Below are 22,184 nucleotides of genomic sequence, written 5' to 3' on the forward strand. Positions count from 1 at the left end.
CTGCCTACATCCCTCTCCCAAATCTTCACTAGCACACAAGCAAAGGGGACCGAAGCAGACCCGTATCCTCCTTTCCCAGCACACCACGTTCCTCATTCTCAGGTCTTTTTGTCTTTTATATGGCGCAAGGGCTCTGCAAGCGGGACGGTTCTGGGTGCGAGAAAGCCAACGCGGATTTGGATAGGCGAGCATCACCGACGGGTCTAGAATACAGCAGTTGCGGCGCCTCCGCCTCCTCGGTCTCCTCTAGCCGGCTCTATGTCGAGTAATGGTCGGCTCGTTCTGCTGGATGCTCCCTGCTCTAACCGGATCTTCGACGGCACCATATTCAACAGCAGATTGCCATTTTCGGAAGAAACCTTCAAAGAGCTAGGAGATACATATGGAAACTGGGGATCGGAATTTTAGGAAAAAGGATATATAGTAGTGCTTTATTTTATTATTCTAATTTGCTCATTTATGTTTCGTTCTCGATGAATTTTCTCATTCCATCGTTGACTTGGTTTGTCAAATCGATGCGAGAGCGGCAGCAGCAGATTTAGATTCGCCTGGACATTCTTTTCGTTGGTTTTGAACTGGACTATCCTGGCCATCCATCCATCTATCCTATATTTTTTCTGCTCCTGCACTTCAGTAGAGCTTATCCTGTCCTTTCTGGGGTTTTTTTTCTCTCTCTCTCTGCGTCTTTCCCTCTTAATTAGAATAGACTAGTATTTGCTTAGCCATAATAAGAGAAGACAGCGCGTTTGTTAAGCAGCTACGTAGGTCAACAGTTGTTGTAACACATTGAATTGTTTAGATATATATTCCGATCCATTAGCTACTCCAACGCCAGTCTGAATTCCACATTATTCCTAAACCAGGATTTCTCCTCATCAAATCTACGCGCCTAAAACTGTCATGATTAAAGCGAGTATTGTTCAACATTGGCTTAATTGCTGTGGCGTTTGAATGACATGCTCAGGCCATTAGTAAAGGCCTCGGCAATTAATTGTTATCTTTGATTAGTGGCTTTGCAGCGTGAATGTGTAAGTTTAAGCTGTAGCACTAGCTGCTGCATATCTTACCTCGTTTAGAAACAAAGGACAAACGATTTAGGAGGGTACAATTGCTCTTTGTTGGAACAGCGCGGAAAGCGTAGCGTTCCTCTCCAAAACACACAAAAAACCAGCCAGAAAGGCTCACCTATTTCTTCCTTAATCGGTTCTCACCCAAACGCAACCATAAGGTTCCTACCGCATCCTCCCCCTTCCCCCTCCTTTCGCTCAAATATATCCCATTTTTTAGATTTGGTTTGGTCCCGTAAATTTTCAAATATTTATTTCCTATACATCAAGAGGAAAGGGGGTCCCCCTTTCATGGAATGCGGAAACATGGGTGTGTTTGACCGCGGAGTTCAGATGTTATTGACCACGGTGGGCGCGTTCGCTGCCTTCAGTCTCATGACCATCGCGGTGGGCACGGACTACTGGCTGTACTCGCGCGGCGTGTGTAAGATCAAGACCAACAACGAGAACGAGACCAGCAAGAAGAACGAAGAGGTGATGACCCATTCGGGACTGTGGAGGACATGTTGCTTGGAAGGTAAGACTGACATGCTCTCTTTTATCCACCCGATGACGTTTAGCGGCCCCCCATTTGCATTAGAGGGTCCATCTCAGCACGTGCACACGTGTTCCTGTTGGTTGTTACGGAAACGCATCTTAGGCCTGCTGCTTGGTGATGGTTTACAAGCTCCACGTTCAGCACCACGGACAGCGACAGTAGCGCACAATAACCGAAAACTGATGTGAAGAGATATTAAACAGGGTATACTTTGCTAGGTGGTCACCATGATTTTGCCAAGTAAGACATGTTCCTGGATCAACATATTTTGTTGATCCTGGAACAACATTCCTAAAATGTAGTCCTAACCTCTTCCCTTATGTTTTCTTTTTTTAAGAACTAGTATTTCAGCACACATTATTGTTACATATAATGAGAACATTTGGTTTATGTTCTTTCTTATATGGAATAAGCCTGCTACAAGGTCACTGTGATTTTTCCAAGTATCAACATATTTTGTTGATCCTGGAACAACATTCCTATCCGAAAATTTAGTCCTAACCTTTTCCCAACCCCTAAACCTAACCCTAACCCTACCCATAACTTATCTCTAAAATCAGAGGGAAATGATGAATAACACTGAATAATGTTTTATGAATAACACTGCTGTGGAAGCACCTAAATTTGTCCCTCAAATCTGATTAGTTGATTGGAATGTTGTTCCAGGATCAACAAAGATGTTGATCCAGGATCAACAAAGATGTTGATCCAGGAACATGTTGTACTTGGTGAAATCACGTTCACCATACTTTGCTAGGTGGTCACCGTGATTTTGCCAGGTAAGACATGTTCCTGGATCAACATCTTTGTTGATCCTGGAATAACATTCCAATCGACTAATCAGATTTGAGGGACAAGTTTACAGTTTATGTCAAGATTAGGCTTACAACCAGGGTTAGGTGCTTCTACATCAGTGTTATTCAACAATCATTTCCCTCTGATTTTAGGGATAAGTTAAGGGTAGGAGGTTTAGGGGTAGGAATAAGGTTAAGACTAAATTTTCAGACTGGAATGTTGTTCCAGAATCAACAAAATATGTTGATCCAGGAACATGTCTTACTTGGCAAGATCACGGTGACCTAACTGGTCCATACCCATAACTTATCCCTAAAATCAGAGGGAAATGATTGTTGAATAACACTGATGTAGAAGCACCTAACCCTGGTTGTAAGCCTGAACTTGACATAAATGGTAAACTTGTCCCTCAAATCTGATTGGTTGATTGGAATGTTGTTCCAGGATCAACAAAGATGTTGATCCAGGAACATGTTGTACTTGGTGAAATCACATAGGTATAGTCCCAAACACAATGCTGTCTAATAGGATGTGTTGAAACAGGATAGAACTTGTTAGCTGGTTTCTTGCTGGTCCATCATGTTCCAAAAACTGGTTTAAAAGCATTAATCTAGTAAGAACAGCTTGTAGCCGGTTTGTTGCTGGTCTAATATAGATTTGCCGCAGCTAATGACCAGCTTGGTCAAGCAAATGACCATTTTAGGCCAACTAGAAACCAGCTAAAAGGGGATAGTTCACAAAAAAAAAAAAAAAAGTAAAAATTGTGTCATCATATGCTCACCCTCATGTCACTTTTCTTTTTTCTATGGAGCACAAAAGAATATATTTTGAATGTTTTTATTCATACAATGAAAGTCCAGAACAGCACTGAACTTCACTTATGTTCATTTAATGGACAAAAAAGTACATTTTTTCTTGTGTGTGTTCATCGTAAGAAATAAAGTCCAGGAATGACCACTTTTAAAAATAAAAGGTTCTTTTGGAATCTATGATTCTAAATAATCCTTTAACATCTATGGAAACTTTCCATTATATAAAATGTTCTTTACATTTTAACTTTATTTTTAAGAGTGATGAGGGTGAGTAAAAAGAAAAGGTTACATTTTGGGGTTAACTATGCCTTTAAGATGGATTTTCCAGCTTTGGAAGGTTATGGATATAACAGCAGATAAATGCATGTTTGCACTACTGGGACTTCCACTATAAGTAACACCTGGGAAAAAATGCTACTCTCATGAACCACGTTCAGAAGGGCTCTCTGTGTGTCAGGTCAACATACACAGACTGTTGATTTCCTGTCATGCTTCGGTGGCTGCACTGACTGCTGACTTTGGCCAAGCAATGTCACCTTGTGAGGTCATGGAGCATAACGAATCTTCCTCATCCTCACCAGGGCTCAGAGGAGGCAAAGAAGATGGCCTGGGTCTCTGAGGCACACGGCCATATGCTAGGTGTACACATCCTCTGCTGCTTCTAGAGCACAGGAAGAAAATCTATGTAGAATTTTTTTCAAAGAGGCTGGTCATTCTGAATTAGCAAAGACAGGATGTAAGCATTTACAGTCAAATAAGTTAAATTGCGAGGGGAGACTGGATGCTGCTGATCTTGATCATCATCATGAGTTCTCATAGCCATATGTTGACTAAGGCAAGACAAGTGACTTTGACCACATCTGTCAGTGTGTCCTTAACATCTGCTTTTTAGGTTTGTCTGTCAATTTATCCGTAAGGTTTGTCTGTCAAATGACCCAAAATACGCAAGGTATACAACATCTGTCATTTGAGTTACATTTGGTGTGCAGGACAATCTCTTGGATCAAAAAGTGCTTCATGAGAACAAGTTGAACTTGATCAACATTTACATGTAAAATATTTCTTAACAGCTTTCTTTGTAGTGCATGTGTTTAAGTGTGTCACTGGCCCAACATAATTCCACATGGTAGTCAGTCATTTGTAATTTTTGATGCATTTTAGCTCTCAGTTACACAGATTTTGCAGACCAAGGTCAAATTCTTTGGAATAGCAATGAAATGGCATACGCTTTGATTCGGTTCAGCTAATAAACTGATAGTACACTAGCAGAATTGACACAGAGAATGAAAAATGTGCCCTTTTTTGTCAGATAAATCCTATAATTTATGAACAGCCAGTAACACCAAAATGAATTGGATAAAATCACTGGATGAAAAACAAAACAAAAAAACATTAAATAGTAGAACACTTAAATGGCTGAGTACATTTAGCCCATTTTCAAAATTAGTCTTAATCAAAAGAGGATTGTGCTGCTTAAATGTAAAACATCTTCCTTCTGTTCTCAGTTCAGGTTCACACAGATCTCACGCTCAGACTATGAAAAAAGCAATTAGCTTTAACAGTAAATAACACTTATCCCTCAACCTACATAGTTGTATCCATCAACCAGGTGCTGCTTCTCAGAGCCCATCTTGCACTGCCATCTCATAGACTGTGTGTAGGCAGGCTAGGATGTAAATCTCAGTGGTCAGTGCAGAAGATGATTTGCTGGGGAGGAATAGATTTACAGCATGCAGGTGGGCAAGAGTGTTAGTGTAATTTGTCCCTGGAGTGCTCCAAACTGATGAGAGAGGGGAAACACCCTCAACTGGACTGTCCTCAGCAATATTAGCAAAGCTTCAGATATTTAACATTGCACCACCCACATATGAAGTATACTATAGAGCAATCCAGAAAATCACACCTACATAACTTGTACAGCTTTAATAACTTCCTTGGCAAGAGAAAAAAGAACAATGTATATCATATTATTTACACGAAGTGGTTATATTCTATTGGTGCCGTACTGTGCATTTTTTAATGCTTTTAAAAAGATCTCTAATGCTCACCAAGGCTGTATTTCTTTGATCAAAAATACATATCTTTTAATATGAAATGTATTCCTGTGATGGAAAAGCTGAATTTTCAGCATCATTACTTCTGTCTTCAGTATCACATGATTTTTTCAGAAACCATTCTAATATGCTGTTTGTTGTGCTGCTTAATATTTTTGTGGAAACATATACATTTATTTTTCAGGATTATTTTATGAATAAAAACTATTTTGTGTAACATTATAATCAATTTATTCATCACCAATTTAATGATCAATTGATTTCTTCTTTCTCAATCTTTTGAGCAATAGAGTATCAAATTCTTTTAAAATGTAACTATTGTCAATTATGGAGGTTTACACTAGTCTGCTTTGAGCAATGCTTCAAAAACCATTTATAGAGGCCAATGGCTAATTAAGCAGTGCTTTAATTAGTGAAATATTAAAGCTATTCTTGTAGCAGGGTCATGTATTCATTCACTTTTTATTCTTATATATTTCAGAGTTGCTTCCAGTACATTTGCATTTATTTCCAGTGTCAGCAGATCTTGTTTTTGTTCCTAATGAACAATGAAAAATGTATAGATGTTATTAGATATAAAACAAACAGACATTTTTAAAACAAATAGAACAAGCACACTTTAAAGGATTAGTTCACCCAAAAATGAAAATTCAGTACTCACACTCATGTCATTTCACACTCGTAAGACCTTCGTTCATCTTCAGAACACAAATTAAGATATTTTTGATAAAATCCAATGGCTCAGTATGGCCTCCATTGACAGCAAGATAATTAACACTTTCAGATGCCCAGAAAGCTACTAAAGACGTATTTAAAACAGTTCATGTGACTACAGTGGTTCAACCTTAATGTTATGAAGTGATGAGAATACTTTTTGTGCGCCAAAAAAACTAAATAACGACTTTATTCAACAATATCTAGTGATGGGTGATTTCAAAACACTGCTTCATGAAACTTTGAAGCTTTACGAATCTTTTGTTTTGAATCACTGGTTCAGAGCGTGTATGAAACTGTTCCACCCACCCAGTGGTGAACCATTGAAATTTCGAAAACACTTATGAAGTAACAAAGCCTCATTTACTGAAATCACGTGACTTTGTCAGTTTCATAGATGCTCCGAACCACTGATTTGAAACAAAAGATTTGTAAAGCTTCGAAGCTTCATGAAGCAGTGTTTTGAAATCGCCCATCACTTGATATTGTTGAATAAAGTCTTTTTTTTTTTTTTTTTTGCCACACAAAAAGTATTCTCGTCGTTTTATAATATTAATCTTGAACCACATGAACTGTTTTAAATATGTCTTTCTGGGCATCTGAAAGTGTTAATTATCTTGCTGTCATTGGAAGCTTCACTAAGCCTTTGGATTTCATCAAAAATATCTTAATTTGTGTTCCGAAGATCCAAAGAACAAAGGTTTTATGGGTGTGGAACGACATGAGGGTGAGTAATAAATGACAGATTTTCATTTTTGGGTGAACTAACCCTCGAAGAAAAACATTAAGTTTGGTGGAAAAAAAGTATAAACTAAAGTGGATTGTGGTACAGTCAGTAGTGGTACATAGTGAACTACACCTGTTGGTAAACTTGAGAGAAAAAAAACATCTAAAAATCTACAATAAATTACAATGACAACAGCTGATTAAAAGTAATTACAGAAATGGCAAAGAAATGTGAAGTTAGTCTAGCATAATCTATTTTCAAATGCCACTTACTGTAGTTTGACATCTTGTTATCTAATACAATGAAATTCATAAACTTTTAATCTTGGCTTAAATGTCCAAATGCTTTTAATTGCCCTTGCATTTTTATTATTATTATTATTATTATAATCCTCAATCCCAAAGCAAAAAAGTGTCAAACCAGATAATTAGGGCAAAGTAAAAAAAAAGAAAAAAAAGAAAAAGAAAAGCAACACAAAAGCAAAACTCAATGCACTTGCTATTATCGCACCTCTCAGTGAAAGATGACAGCTTGTTAAGGTCTTATTCTGGACACCCACAGAGCCATTATAGTGCCACTGCAAATTAGAATGTGTCCCTATAGTGAGTGGACCCAAATATGAATCAGCATGACATTGCAGCTCTGTAAGTTGCAGCACATGCATGTGCACATATAAACATTGCCATGATAGAACACAAACTGGTATACGGTGGGCCACCAGTAGTGACTCAGACCCAAGTGTACTTCACCAGAACTACAGTTAATTTGCGTTATTAATCTTCATTATGCTAACAATGAATGTGAGGGTACAGCACAGCAAGAGCGCAGGAACAGCGCAGCAAAGTACAGTGACAAAAGAGCCGCAGTTATGTTCCTCGCATACCCAACACTTATCATTCCGAATCTCTGTGACAGCAACTTTCCCAATAAGACAGATCATTCTTCTGAATGCTTTGAGTCGCCGTGAATATTTCCCGGGCCACGGGGGACTGCTGCTAATGAATGGACTTCCTGCGCACGCTTTCCATTCGCAGGCGGCCAAAGCGTGTGTTTGAAGAGATAACCCACGCCACCTCAGCAGGAGGGGGTGAAAAATACTCTTGCATTTTTCTCACCTCTCGCTGGTTCATGCTCACAAATCTGCTCTTTGTAAGCAAGTGCTTGTGAGGTCTCATACTCTGCGTTCATCCAGGTCGACTGAATCAGTGTGGTCACTTGGTGCTGTTATTCGTGAATTGCATCTTGGTCAAAATGCTTGGTCACATTTTGTTTAAAAATGCCATATTTGTATGTATGTATGATATAGACAGACAGGCCATGGGACTTAGCCGTGCCTGACGCTGCTGTAGAGACAGATTAGTCTCATGAACTGATCAGATAAGGATTACCAGCCTGGCATGTATCTGCCCAGCTAATGACCCAGGTCCAGAGTGGCATTACACAGTATTACAACACTACTGCATGCTTCAGTTCACTCACACAGGCCACTTCAGCTCTACACTTGCAAAGAAAAAAACAAACCATTTTTTCTTTGACATGCCCACCATGGCTTTTCTCTCCCTCTCTCAGTAACGCTTTAAAACCATGATCCACTTATCCTATAAACACCAGTGATGCGATAAACAGTGGGGAAAACAGAAGCCAGCATATACACTGCCAAAACATCATGTCAGGTTAACATATGAGAAGAGCTATTTCACAATGATTTCATTCAATGTCTTTTCATATTGTTTTGTCACAGGATCATTATAGTTTTAAGGTGGCATATTTTTTAGCTGTAGTTATGACATTAAAGGGATAGTTCATCCAAAAATTAGGTATGGAACAACATGAGGGTAAGTAAATGATAACAGAATTTTCATTTTTGGGTGAGCTATCCCTCTGAAAGTTATAATCACTGGAAGTTTACAAAGCAACTGAAAAAAAGTTTGACATTACAGTTCCAAAGTTTGGGGTCAGTAAGAATTTATTTTAAAGAACTGTATACTTTTATTCAGCAAGGTTGCATTAAAGGGTTAGTTCACCCAAAAATGAAAATTATGTCATTAATGACTCATGTCGTTCCAAACCCGTAAGATTTTAGATGCTTCAAAAACTTCTAACTAACCCACTGATGTCACATGGACTACTTTGATGATGTTTTTTTTTACCTTTCTGGACATGGACAGTCTACTGTACAAACACTTTCAATGGAGGGACAGAAAGCTCTCGGACTAAATCTAAAATATCTTAAACTGTGTTCTGAAGATGAACGGAGGTCTTACGGGTTTGGAAAGACATGAGGGCGAGTCATTAATGACATAATGACATTTTTTTTTACTTTTGATCAAAGAAATGTAGTAGGCTACTGGTAAGCATAAGAGACTTGAAACATGAAAAAAAATCATACAACCTCAAACTTTTGAACAGTAGTGTATCCTTTTCTACATTTTATAGGGTTAGTTGCAAATCATGGCATCATTTTTTGCCCTCATGTCATTTCAAACCTGTAAGAACTTAAAAAAGCACATAAAAGTGTCCATTTGACTTGTGCACTCTGGCTATATTCACACAGGAGCAGAATATGGTTTTCATTCCCTTCTCAGGGAACCATGGCTACAGTCGTAACCTGGGGCATTTTCTGAGAATGCGGTTGTGAGTTCTGAATATTTATGGGTGTGAGTTCGGTTAGAATGCAGTTGTCAGTCCCGTAAATAACCAAACTGAGTGTGAATGTAACCTAAATAAGGACTCAAAGTTTGAGGTGATGTAAACAACAATGATGTAGCGGAACACCAGCCCATAGAGTGTGACATCACAACCAGGAAGCTCTATAAATAGAACCTGAACCAAACAATGTCAGCTTCTGAAATGCCTCATAAGCAAGAGAAATAGCTTTGACTATCTATTTGCTCATAATTTGTTTGGTTGCTGGAGAACCCTTCCTAGGCGACCCAAAACACACAAACAACTCATCAGACTTTCTCCACAGGGCAGCTTTGTAGACATATGCATCTAGTGTTCTCACTGGGCACAAGAAATTCAGCTTTTCCTGGTCGGAAAATGTCTGAAATGGAGGAGGACAAAAGGCTTGCAAGGTTATCGATCGTGCAAATTTGGTAGGATCCTTAGGCATGTAACCTGGTGGTGAATAAATGCTTTAACCAAGCTGGGAGTAATCTCTAAACATGAAGGGGATACAGAGAAAGCCTAAAGATCTCCTACTCTCTTAAGAGATGTAATATCTAGGAGGAACACAGTTTTCAGAGTCAGAAATGTATCTTCTACGGACTCAATAGTCTCAATGGGTGCCATGGACAGAACCTCTAGTACCACAGCCAAATCCCAAGCCTGAAGCCTTATATTGCTTGCAGGTCTCAGCCTCATGGTACCACATAGTAAATGAGTTTCTCCCCAATGACTCACCACCCAAAAGTGTGTTGTAAGCAGCTAAGGCCACCACATACACCTTCAGAGTGGAGGGGGATAACCCTGTGAAGAACTGATCCTGAAGGAACTCCAGCACTGAACCAACCAGACAGTTAATTGAGTACAACTGGCGATTTCCACAAAATTAAGTGAAGACTCTCCACTTCAAGACATATAGTTTCCTTGTGGAGGGTGCCAATACTGGTATGCTTCATCCCCAAAAGCAAACCTGAGGAACTTCCTTGAGGATGGATGGATACATGGAAGTATGCTTCCTTGAGATCTATCGTGACAAACCAGTCCTCGGATCTAATTTGAGTCACGATAAGTTCCAACATGATCATTTTGAATTTGTACATTTTTAATGTATGATTTAACTGGCACAGATCTAAAATCATACACAACCCCTCATAATTTATAGGAACAATAAAATAACGGGTGTAGAACCTGGACCCTCTCTCTGGTGGAGGAACACAATCTATGGCCTCTTTCTTTGACTTATTTCTCCATTACCAGAGCCTGCTTGGTGCCTACCACTGTGGGCTGGACCCCATTGAATCAAGGCGGATGAGAACCAAACTGAATTCTGTAGCCTCTTTCTATAGTCTGCAGGACCCACTGAGACACATTTGGCAAAAGTTCCCACGCTGCCAGGTGGTCTACTAAGGGAACTAGCCTCTAAAGTCTTGTCTCTGGTGTTTTTGGAGTAGTCAGCTCAGTGCCCTGAAGTGGATGACTGGCAGGGAACAACCAAACCGAATCCTCTAAAAGTCTTTCAGTGGTGCAACATCTTCGGGCGGACACTGAGAACTAAACCGCAGTTCCCCGAATCACCAAGAGTGGCAGGGTTGGCAGAATGGTCTCTTGAGGGAGGGGGCTGCCCTCAGAGGCCTGACATCACTGGCTTCAGGACCTCTTAGCCAAAGCCATCTTAGAAATAAAGATGGTCCTGAGATCCAACCCTACCCCTCAAAGACCTTGGCCTCATGCCCGTGTTCTTTTAACCCCATGATGTTTGAATAATTCATAAATTGGGGGCCAAAAACTGTTTACTCCACAATCTCGTCACCTTGGTGTGGAGATCGGGAAAAACGACAGGCACCAACATGCAGGTTGCACTTTACTAGGTAAGAAATGCTTGTCGAGTTGACTTTTAGGATGAGCGTCCTGTTTCTTGGCTAGCCAGTCAATACTTAATTTGACTACAGCTCGAGTGACAACCTCCACCAGCTCCTCATAAGCAGGATAGCTGCAGCACTTGGCCCTCACTCTGGGTGGAAGAAACTGTAGAACATGCTTTCAATCCTAGAGAGAAGGTGCTAGATCTAGCGGGTGAGGGCAGAGAAAAAGGCACAGCCTGTCTCCAACCCCTCCTTTAAATTCATTTGCGATCCCCATGATCTCAGCCACCGCTCTGCCAAGGCAGAAGCAGGACCTGAACCACAAGGAGGGCGTGCCAGGGCGCCCTCCTCAAAGAGCGCCAGGTGGGAGCAGAGCATTCTTAACTGTAAAAACTCACAATGGGCAAAGTCAGCACCCTTGAGAGCTGACCATGCATTCTCTGCTCCCAAACGTATTCCTACCAGTAATGTAAAAATTATTTGAACTGTTGTTTGCTTGCCATTATAATGCTTTTGTACTTTATATGAACAATACGGAACAAACAAACAATAAATAAGACAGAACAATTCACACAGAACGCTTGTTGAAGGCACAGAAGCTGACATAGTTTGGTCCTGGTGCAATTTATAGAGCTTCCTGGTCATGTTACGGGCTGACGTCTCACCACGTCATTGGACTGGTTTCACACATGCTTCAAGACGCAAACATGCAAAGGTGTCGAAAAGGGAACCCGCATTGTGTGACTGGAACTGGACGGGACTGTTACATCATACAGTGCAAGAGAGCTGCTCTGCATTACACAAACATGTCTACCATGTGTTGCGGGTTTTCATGTGTGGTTTTTCTTTCAGTAACTTACAACAATGGAGATATGCGCTGTGTGTCATCTAAATGTTTAGATCCAGTCACTGTTCACCACCAGAGCTGCTCCTGTCAGTTTTGTGTTCTATGTATGAATCAAATGCCCGCTCTTCACCCAGATATAAAAGCTGCTGTCAGTTAATTAAGATTTGACGGATGAACTTACGGCTTAATTGGACTCTTGTCATATCAAAAGTGATAAGACTTTTCAGTTATATGGATGTCGCCATCTTTGATGTCACTTTGGTCACTTTCGTTATAGTTTCTGGTAAGAAAATTCAGGCTAGACTTCTGTTAAAGACGCTACTGTTGCTGCTTGAACGGGACATTTCGAGACTCACACCTGTAAGCGAATGTAGTTGTCAACCCCAAAAATTGACGTGTGAACGTAGCATATGTTCCAAGTCTTTTAAAGTCATATGATATATTTTTTTGTGCAAGATGTTTACATGTACATTTATTTAGCAGACAGAAAAGTGCAGCTTGAACATTCTGTTATAAATATCTCCTTTTGTGTTCCACGGAAGAAAGTAAGTCATATAGGTTTCACAAGAAAAGAGGATGAGTAAATGATGACAGAATTTTTATTTTTTTTGGGGTTCACTGTCCGTTTAAATAATGACAGAAGCCATTTGTTTGATGAATAATGATCTTATTTAGAGCTAATGTACTGGCAAGCCAGGTCTCACATTGAACTTCTCAAATGCTGGACACGTAGCTGAAACCGCAGATCTTTTTTTTTTTTTTTTTTTTTTTTTTGCAACATCTAGACAACCTCTGCCAGAATCAGAGGACAAAATTCTCCTCTGCCTCTCAGACAGGAGGGAACATAATGAGGGTCTCAGGGGCATTATTAATATTGGATTGGGAGACGGCCCGGGTGGAATACTACTTGAATCATCCTCATTCTGATTCAGCTCTGAAAGCAGGTTGAATGTGACGGCAGTGATCAGAGTGCAACAGAACAGTCTGTTCCACATCTCATTTCTCGCTTTCTCGCTTTCTCTCTTCTCTTTCGCTTGCTTTCTCTTTCTACCTTTGCTTCTTTCTACCTGAACGAGAGGTGCATGTGTAGGAGTACTCATGCTATTCTGGAACTTCTGTCTCCCACCCCACTCAGTTGACCCTTTACTGGGATGCACATCTGCATAAGTAAAATCTCTTTTAAGAGCTTTTCTGCATTCTTTTTGCCCTTTGCAAACAATAAGGGACTGCTAAATGATCAAAATGTCCTTGTAGCAAACTGCACATGGTGTGTTGAAATTAGAAAGGGTCATAAACATAACTGTTTGACAGTCCTGTCACATTCATCATTTCTCCAATCATCTTTTCATATGCTCTCTTGCAGCCTTCATCAGGGGAAAGAGAGGGATCGAATTTTGTTTTTGGACCTGTTGCATTGTGTGATTTCTTTGCACTTTGACCCAGGAAACAGATCAATAGAGGACACTCCCAGGATTTGTGTGTGGGAGCAGCCTTTACAGTGTAACATCACTGATTATAGCTAATGAATGAATGAAACAGATAAGCAGAGGCAAGCTAAAGGGAGATGTTCAGAAGTATATAATGATACAATGGAAAATAGAGGCATTTTGATGTAAAAACAAAAACAAAAAACCCATATAGCCATATACTAACATCCAAAAGTTTAGGGTCTAATTTTGCTCATCAAGGCTGCATTTATTTGATCAAAAATAAAGTAAAAACAATATTGTAGAATATTATTACAATTTAAAATAACTGATTTCTATTTTAATATATTTTAAAATGTAATTTATTCCTGTCATGGCAAAGCTGAATTTTCAGCATCATTACTCTTCAGTGTCTTCAGTCTTCAGTGTCACATGATCCTTCACAAATCATTTTAATATGCTGATTTAATACTCGAGAAACATTTCATTTTAACAATGTTAAAAACCGTTATGCTGCTCAATAGTTTTATGGAAACCATGCACACTTTTTTCAGGATGCTTCAATGAATATAAAGTTCAATAGAACAGCATTTATTTTAATAGAATTTATCTCTCTGTTTTTTTTTTTCCCCTCAATGTAAAAGTCTTTACTGTCACAATTGGTCAATTTAATGCATCATTACTGGATATAATTATTAATTTATTAAAAAAAAAACAAAAAAAACTTACTGACCCCAAACTTTCAAATGGTAATGTATTTATTTCCTTTGTAAATATATTTAAATATATTGAAATATGGTGCATCAAGACATGTTATCAGGAATTCTTCACACAAGGTGAAGGTTCTTTACACAAAGCTATAATCACTTAAGAAGACCTGGAATAGATTATATAGATTTTTTTCATACATTTTGTCATTTTTGAAGCTTAAGAATCTTGAGAGAAAAATAAAAAATGTTTTTGGAATGACATGAGGATGAGTAAATGAAAACAGAATTTCATTATGAAGTGACATATTTTTAAAAGATTCTGTCTACAGCACATAGTTCATTTAAAATAAAAGATTAGATTTGTTTGAAATGTTGGTAAAGATGCAGAAGGGATTTGACTACTGCAGCTTATTTCATGGCTCCAGTTGAAACATGCACATGTGGCATTCTGCATGAACAAAAAAAAAAAAAAAAGTCTGTAGTAATTTAGAAATTGGCTCTATGTACTTTTGCGTGTAGTGCCAAAATCTCTTTGATACTATTATCCTGAGCAAGACCAATTATATAGAATTGATCTCATTTCCACTGTTGTAGACTGTGCAGTCGACATTAGGCCAATTTTGCGATAACATTTAAAGGAGATCATTCATTTATCCCCTCACCCTTCTCTGACGGCCATTTTGCAGATTTAAAGAGAGTAAATCCCGCCATAAATGCTGATTAACTCTATATCTGCTCCATTCATTTTAAGTCAGAGTGTTTTGCTATTTTTCCCCTGATAACAGCGGTGGAATCTGCAGCCCTCTCAGGTGTGATGAATTGGTGGTGTCCTTGGCACAGTTCATTTGCAATCCATTACAGCACATTAGCTTTGTGTCAGAAAGGAACCCAAACACCATGCATCACTAAAGTGAGGGGATGCGATCAGATACCCCAACTTACACCCACATACCATTGACTTGCAGAGCATGTTTGAATTTTAATTTGTGTTTCATAAAGTGTTGAAATTAGGCCAGAACTGTTTAAAGGAAGTGTGAAATATTCAGGATAAAAACGGGAAGAAAACTGTAGTGCTCAGATGCTGCTCATTTATAGATCAAGAAACATGTTGGAGACCTCAGTTATTCTTCATCTATCAGCTTTGTATCAGGCAAAGCGAAAAAAAGAAAAAACCCTTAGGAAATGAATATTGCATTTTTTTTTTACATACAACAACAGTACGTATACACAAAATATAGTACAGAAAGAGAGAGTATATATCGAATATATACACCAACATTAAAGCATTTAGAGTCTGTATAAGATTTTTTCAATATTTTTATAAGAAGCATCTTATGCACACTAAGGCTGCATTTATTTGATCAAAACACATAAAAATAGAAATATGGTGAAATATTATTACAATTTAAAATTTATTTTCCATTTGTTTTCTTTTTACTGAATTTTCAGCATCATTACTCCTCTTCAGTGTCACATGATCCTTCAGAAATCATTCTAATATGCTGATCTGCTGCTCAAGAAACATAGATAGATAGATAGATAGATAGATAGATAGATAGATAGATAGATAGATAGATAGATAGATAGATAGATAGATAGATAGATAGATAGATAGATAGATAGATAGATAGATAGATAGATAGATAGATAGAGCTTTAGGTTTTGTTTGTGTGTGTGTTTGTGGCAATCTCAGCACAGTCTGACATTGAATCTGACACTCTAGAGGAGACATGTGAGATTACTGGAGTCTTGTACTCAAGAGAGCAATTTAAGAAGCATGAGACTCCATTTGCTCTCCATTTTCTCTTATTGCCGTTTAATCTCATTGCTGTCTTTTGAGAAATTAATGATATCTTTTTTTCTATCCTATGGGTGAGTCTCACCTTGGAGAAGATCATATCTTAGCACATGCTGCTTAGTGTTTGCTTCAGACCTGATGTATTACAGGCCTCAGGTGTAATGTTTCATATAGGACAACACTCAGACAGCCCATTAAGATGTCCGTGTAAAGTCATGTTCATTTATTCATTATCTATTTTTTTTTCATGCCATGGGTACTCACATATTGAGCATATATCTTCTCGGTTAGCATCAGTGAGGCTCTGGTTATGTGGAGGATGGACTGAGATGTTTCCACCTCTGCAGACCTGCGGTTAGCACCTAGCTGGCGAGGTGCTGACAGTCACGCTCCACAGTCCAGGCAGGAGCATACGGCCAAATCCACCCCCCTCTGCGGCTGTGTGCTTGAGGGAGGGAGACGGAGGATGGCATATGCACAGGGAGAACTGTAGAAGAGAAGCAATACTGAAAGTGATTTCTAAAGTCACACAAAGTTGCACAGTAAGTTTTTAACTTCAGTGAGATGACAAATTGAGTTCCTTCCCACACACAAATAAAAAATCCCAAAAGACAACATTAGTTCAATTTGTATTTTAGTTTATTAGTTACAAAACAGCAGGGCTCATTAAGTACATTTTATTGGTTGGCTTTCAAAATATGTGCATTGAGCTACACACTGCATTTCCATGTCCCTACTGCATCTGAAACCACATGACCATGTTAAAGGGATAGTTCACCCAAAAATCTAAATTCTGTCATCATTTATTGTGCATTCACATGGAGCGCTAGCGTTAATGCTTCTCATTTACTTTGAATGGGTGACATTGTGAATTGCCCAACTAAATAGTGGTTTCCATTGCGTCGCGTCACTGGTGTTGCTCGCGTTGAGTTGAAAATTTTTTAAAGTGGCGATGCAGGCGTCAGCCAATCAGATCGCCTCATGCAAATACCCTAGCGCAGACGCTAGCCAATTACATCAAAGACTATAGATATAGAAAGACGGTTTACTCCTGTTAGTTATGAATGGGAGAAACTGCAACACGCAATATGGTGGAATATGTCCCGCCTTCTAAGTAAAAAAGCCAATCGCTGATTGATAAAGTCATTGTGTCACTGCAGCTGCCGTTAGAAGCTACGGTTCCCATAGAAATCCATGCTTAAGACTGCACATGCCAAGGCTAGTCTTTCAAGTTAGTCATCCAATTTTTGTCTTTTCATAACTTTTTTTAAGTCAGCTACATAAAAACATTGATCTAATTTTATACGAAAAGTAAGACTGATTATCACAAACTAACTGCTAGCTGTTCATACTAGTTCTTAAGACATAGTCTTAACATAATGGCTACGTTTATGCAACAGGCCCCAGGTAACCAAAACTTAAAAGATTCAAAAAGGTTAAAGGCATTGTAAAATGATTAACTGTTTAATTGTTTAATCCAAGTCTTGTGAAGAAATAATAAATCTTGTGAAGAGGTTTGTTCTTGCACATGACACACTCTCGCACACACAAGCTTCTGCTACCATATGTGTGTTGATCATTATTTAGATGTGAATTTAATCCTACATTAAATCTGTTCATCACATATCTCTTCACAAGGCTTGGATTAAGCCATTCGATTCATATGGATTTTTTTTTTACGACACTTTTTAACCGGACTTTCAATGGAGGGGCAGAAATTCTCAGATTTCATTAAAAATATCTTATCTTGTGTTTCAAAGATTAACCAAGTCATACAGGTTTAAAACAACCTGAGGGTGAGTAAATTATGATAGAATTTTCATTTTTGGGTGAACTGCAGTTGCAGTCAAACTGGAGTTGGTTAAATTATGCTCTTGTTTAGCCTGAATTACCAAAACTACAATACGTGCACTATATAGCATCAGGTTTCATACAAATATGTAGTCATCTTACTCCTCTTTCCTCTCCTTCTCTAAGTGGGAGATCAGGTATAACGGTCCACATTGTGTCTGTATTGATTTCAGCTCTGCTAGGGACTTTGAAGACTATTGATGGGAAGTAAATGGTGCCCCGTGTCTCATTCTGATGGTACGAGTATCTCCTCCCTCCTCATTTGTGTGTGTGTGTGTGTGTCCAACATTGTCTTTTTCTCTGGTGTAATAACACTCAAGTCAGTGCTGAAAATTCGCACCCAATTTTTCGAAACCATTGTGAATTATGGAGGGCCGCTATGGTGGTCTGGGTCTAAAAGGGCCAAGCAGTGCTGTGGTTGAGCAGAGCTGCTCAGATGGCTGTGTTTACATCAGGCACCAATGCTGGCAAAGCCTCCAGTCACAGCAAATGGTGCTGTTGGCTAAACATACTGCTGTCAGGAGACTGCCACTGTCAACTTCATCTGGGAGAATTCAACAAGACCGGCTATCTCAGGGAAGCCAGATTCTTGCAGGGCAGTGTAAATTTCAATGTTCAGCCTAAAAATCAAGCAATATCTTTAGACTGAAGATTTTCAGAAGAAATACAAGTGCAGTTTGACAATATGAAACTCACTACCATGAGGCAGGGTGTTGCTATGCAGTTACTAAGGTGTACTGAGGGTTTTTAACGTGTTGGTATGTGATCCTACTGTTTGTTTGTTTTGTTTTTTTGAACATGTGTCTATGTGGTTGCTAATGTGTTCTGGGTGGGGTTTTATTGCAAGCTGTTATTTGATTGTTAAGGTAGTTTGAGTGGCTTTAGCATGTTGCTATATCATTGCAAATGTGTTTTTAGGGTGTTACAATGCAGTTGCTATAATAGTGGTTTTTACAGTATTTCTATGTGGTTGCTAAGGTGTTCAGAGTGTTTTTTGCACGTTTCTATGTAGTTGCTGAGGTGTTCTTACTAGTGATGCTTGCTATCATTTTAAGGAATAAACTGACACACTGCAAAAAAGTGTTTAAAAAGATGTTAAAAAATCCTTAAAATTGATTTCCTACTGTATTTGTTCACTTATTTATAAATTGTTGATACTTGTTAAATAAGACAAGATGGATTTGAATTAAAGATACATTGAAAATAAGTTGTCATATCTTATACAGTGTTGCTTCTGGTCAATTTATTCTTAGATAATGGATACATCATAACTCTCTCTCTCTTGCAATATATATGAATAAATCTTTGACAAGAAATCCAGCAACATGCAATTGAATGCAAAAGGTAATAAATAGGGTTAATTTTGATTTCATGTCAACCATAAAAATTAAAATCAAAGCTCTTATGTAAATATACAAATCAGGATCTCATTGGTTTGAAGAACACGTATTTGAATTCATTTTGAAAGTAGAGGCTGTTCTGGGTTTATAGCAAGAAATGATGTACACCTGGTGTTGTAATTTCTGCAAACATCAAATAATTAATGTGTAAAAATGGTGCAGGGTTCCGTATGTGCCAGGAGTCAGGACACAAACATTACCGCTTCACAAAAGAGCTGACGACAAGCTTCTCTTCTGAAGATAACCTTAGGAACAGGTTGCACAAGATGTCAAAAGAGACTGCTGCTATCATCTCTTTGTGCAGATGTGCCCATAGATAAGTATGCAGTTTGGGTCATGGAAGATGATGATGATGAAATTCCTGTCAGCTGTGTCATTCGTGCCCTCTACTCCCACTTTCCTCTACCTGTCTTGGATCTCTGCTGGGCTTGCAATAGTCAAGTGTGTGTGTGTGCATGTGTATATTTCTTAAAGTAATAAGGAACAATATACATTTTTAATGAAGAGCAGCATGGGTTCTCTTTGCACTCTCTGATCGCTTTCCAGGACAAAGAGTCTCTAATCTTCACAGTGCTTGTAAGTGTATGCAAGTGTAAATGCATTCACACACTCAGGAGTAAACACGACTGTGGAGCTTAAATATGAAGTGTGTCAAGTTAAAACATATTCTCCTATCCCACTTCAATACACAGAGTCAACTATAAACAAGCCATTTGATTTTGCACTGATTTTCTGTAGAGTATAAACACAGTGGCTCTGATGTATAGAGCACAATAGTATATATATATATATATATATATATATATATATATATATATATATATATATATATATATATATATATATATATATATATATATATGGTTTTTATATTGTACAACTGTATATTCTATCCCCTACACTAACCCTACCCCTAAAAGTACCTATCACAGGAAACTTTCTGCATTTTTACATTTTATAAAAATATAATTTCATTTGATTTATAAGCTGTTTTCCTCATGGGGACAAAAAAAAGTCCAAACAAGGTCTAAAATTACTGGTATTACCATCCTTGTTGGGATATTTGGTTCACAATGCAGTGTTGCAGGACCACACACACACTTTGAAAATTGTGGTCATCATCTAAGATAAATTGCTTATAATTAATTACATTTGATTATCCATATCCAAAAATTGCAAAAAAAATTGATATAGAAACTATGCCTATAGAATCAATGACTATAGATATCTATTAGGTGTACCAAAAGATCCATTGATTAACCATTAAGTTCAGTTGGATTAAATAATAGACAGATGTATTAAACTGAACGAAAAGAAATGCAAATCACAAGTTTGATAGTAATAGCATTATGAAAGGCAGTTACTGTGAATGAAACATTTATATAGATGAAACACTTATTTTGTGTAGTGAAAAGGATACTTTGTGATTTTGTGTATTGTACTAAAACAATTGAAAATATGCTGAAATGTTTGAAAAAAGTGCACTTTTGATGATCTGTTGTGATATTAGTTCTAAGAGTTTTGAAAATGTACACCTTACTTGTGAAAATAGTACCAAAGCGAATAAAAAAAAATTCTATGGGGATCAAATATCCCCCACCAGTGTAGTAGTACCAGTAAATTCTGACCTTGTGGGGACATTTTTGGTCCCCATGAGGAAAAAGGCTTATAAATCATACAGAATTATCCTTTTTGAAAATCTAAAATATCAGAAAGTTTTCTGTGATGGGTAGGAGATAAAATATACAGTAAAAATATACAGTTTGTACAGTAAAAAAAAACTCATTATGTCTGTGGAATATCCCCATAAAACATGGAAACAGTCAATGACTGTATAATATCAGATTGATCAGAGATACATCAGAAGAAGAGAGACAGATGGCATCAAATGCAGCATTTTACACTGCATTATGTATGCTATGTGATACTCTAAACAGATAACCCTGGTAGTGACTGCCACATTACTGTAACTCACCCTTCATCTGTAAAGGTCAACTACAGTATAGAGTCAGTCATATGGTACAGTGAGAACATTTACTGTATTGTCAACAATCTCTGTTCTACACAAAACCTTATGGCCATTTCATAACTTCATCACACCTTCTGATAACACACTGAATAGATACTGTTACAAACATTATGGATTGTATGCCAATTATGCCATTTAGGTAATGTAAGTGTATTTTCTAACGTGGCATCTGTAGCTGTAATTATTTCAGCATCAAGAGTGATTTGAAACATGTATCTTGCATTGTTTGATATTGAATGAACTGAAAGTTAAAAGTACTAAACTGAAAGAAGAACATACTCTTGTATTTCGGTGATTAAAGCAAATGTTCTCATTACATATCACAACGATCTTGTGTTTTGAAACAGTGATTATGTAGAATGAAAATATGTACAGCTAGAATGAGAGCAAGAGATCAAGTTTTGAAACAATGACTAGCTGTGTTACAAGTGTGATCAGTTTGGAGTTTTGTACGAACTAAAAAATTAAAACATTAAAAAATTAAAATTAATTATCAAAAAATTAAAACAACTAAGACATTAAAAAACATTAAAAAAACAAACAAACGTAAAGTTCACTCTGCATTTAAACATGGTTGCCTCTTCTGAAACTCAGCAGAGTTTACCTGGCCATTGGTCCTCTTTGTAGCAGCACAAAAAATAGTCTAAAACCTTTATTCAAATTGTGAATATATTAAATGCATAAAGCGAGCATAGCACTCTCCCTTTAATATAATCACTATATAGTATTCAATCAGATGCAGCGCAATTGACCCTTCACAAAGACCCGCCCCTTTTAGTTACTGGTTCCAAGCCATGGCGCTGTCACACCACACAGAGTGAAAAATACATCACGGAGCAAAGAGGACACTGACAACATGTCGACAGACAAGACAGAACAGGTTACT

The 22,184-nt window shown here is 38.0% G+C and overlaps 1 protein-coding gene across 1 annotated transcript in view; it reads left to right on the top strand.

The window, feature by feature from the left end:
- Positions 1-1,358: 1,358 nt before the first annotated feature.
- Positions 1,359-22,184, top strand: part of cacng2a (calcium channel, voltage-dependent, gamma subunit 2a) — a 91,387-nt gene continuing 70,561 nt past the window's right edge. The window contains exon 1 of the mRNA XM_067374254.1: positions 1,359-1,584. Within this exon, the coding sequence (XP_067230355.1) occupies positions 1,359-1,584 (226 nt within the window). The remainder of the gene's footprint in view (positions 1,585-22,184) is intronic.

This window comes from Chanodichthys erythropterus, chromosome 3, assembly GCF_024489055.1.
Source record: "Chanodichthys erythropterus isolate Z2021 chromosome 3, ASM2448905v1, whole genome shotgun sequence".
Lineage (NCBI taxonomy): Eukaryota > Metazoa > Chordata > Actinopteri > Cypriniformes > Xenocyprididae > Chanodichthys > Chanodichthys erythropterus.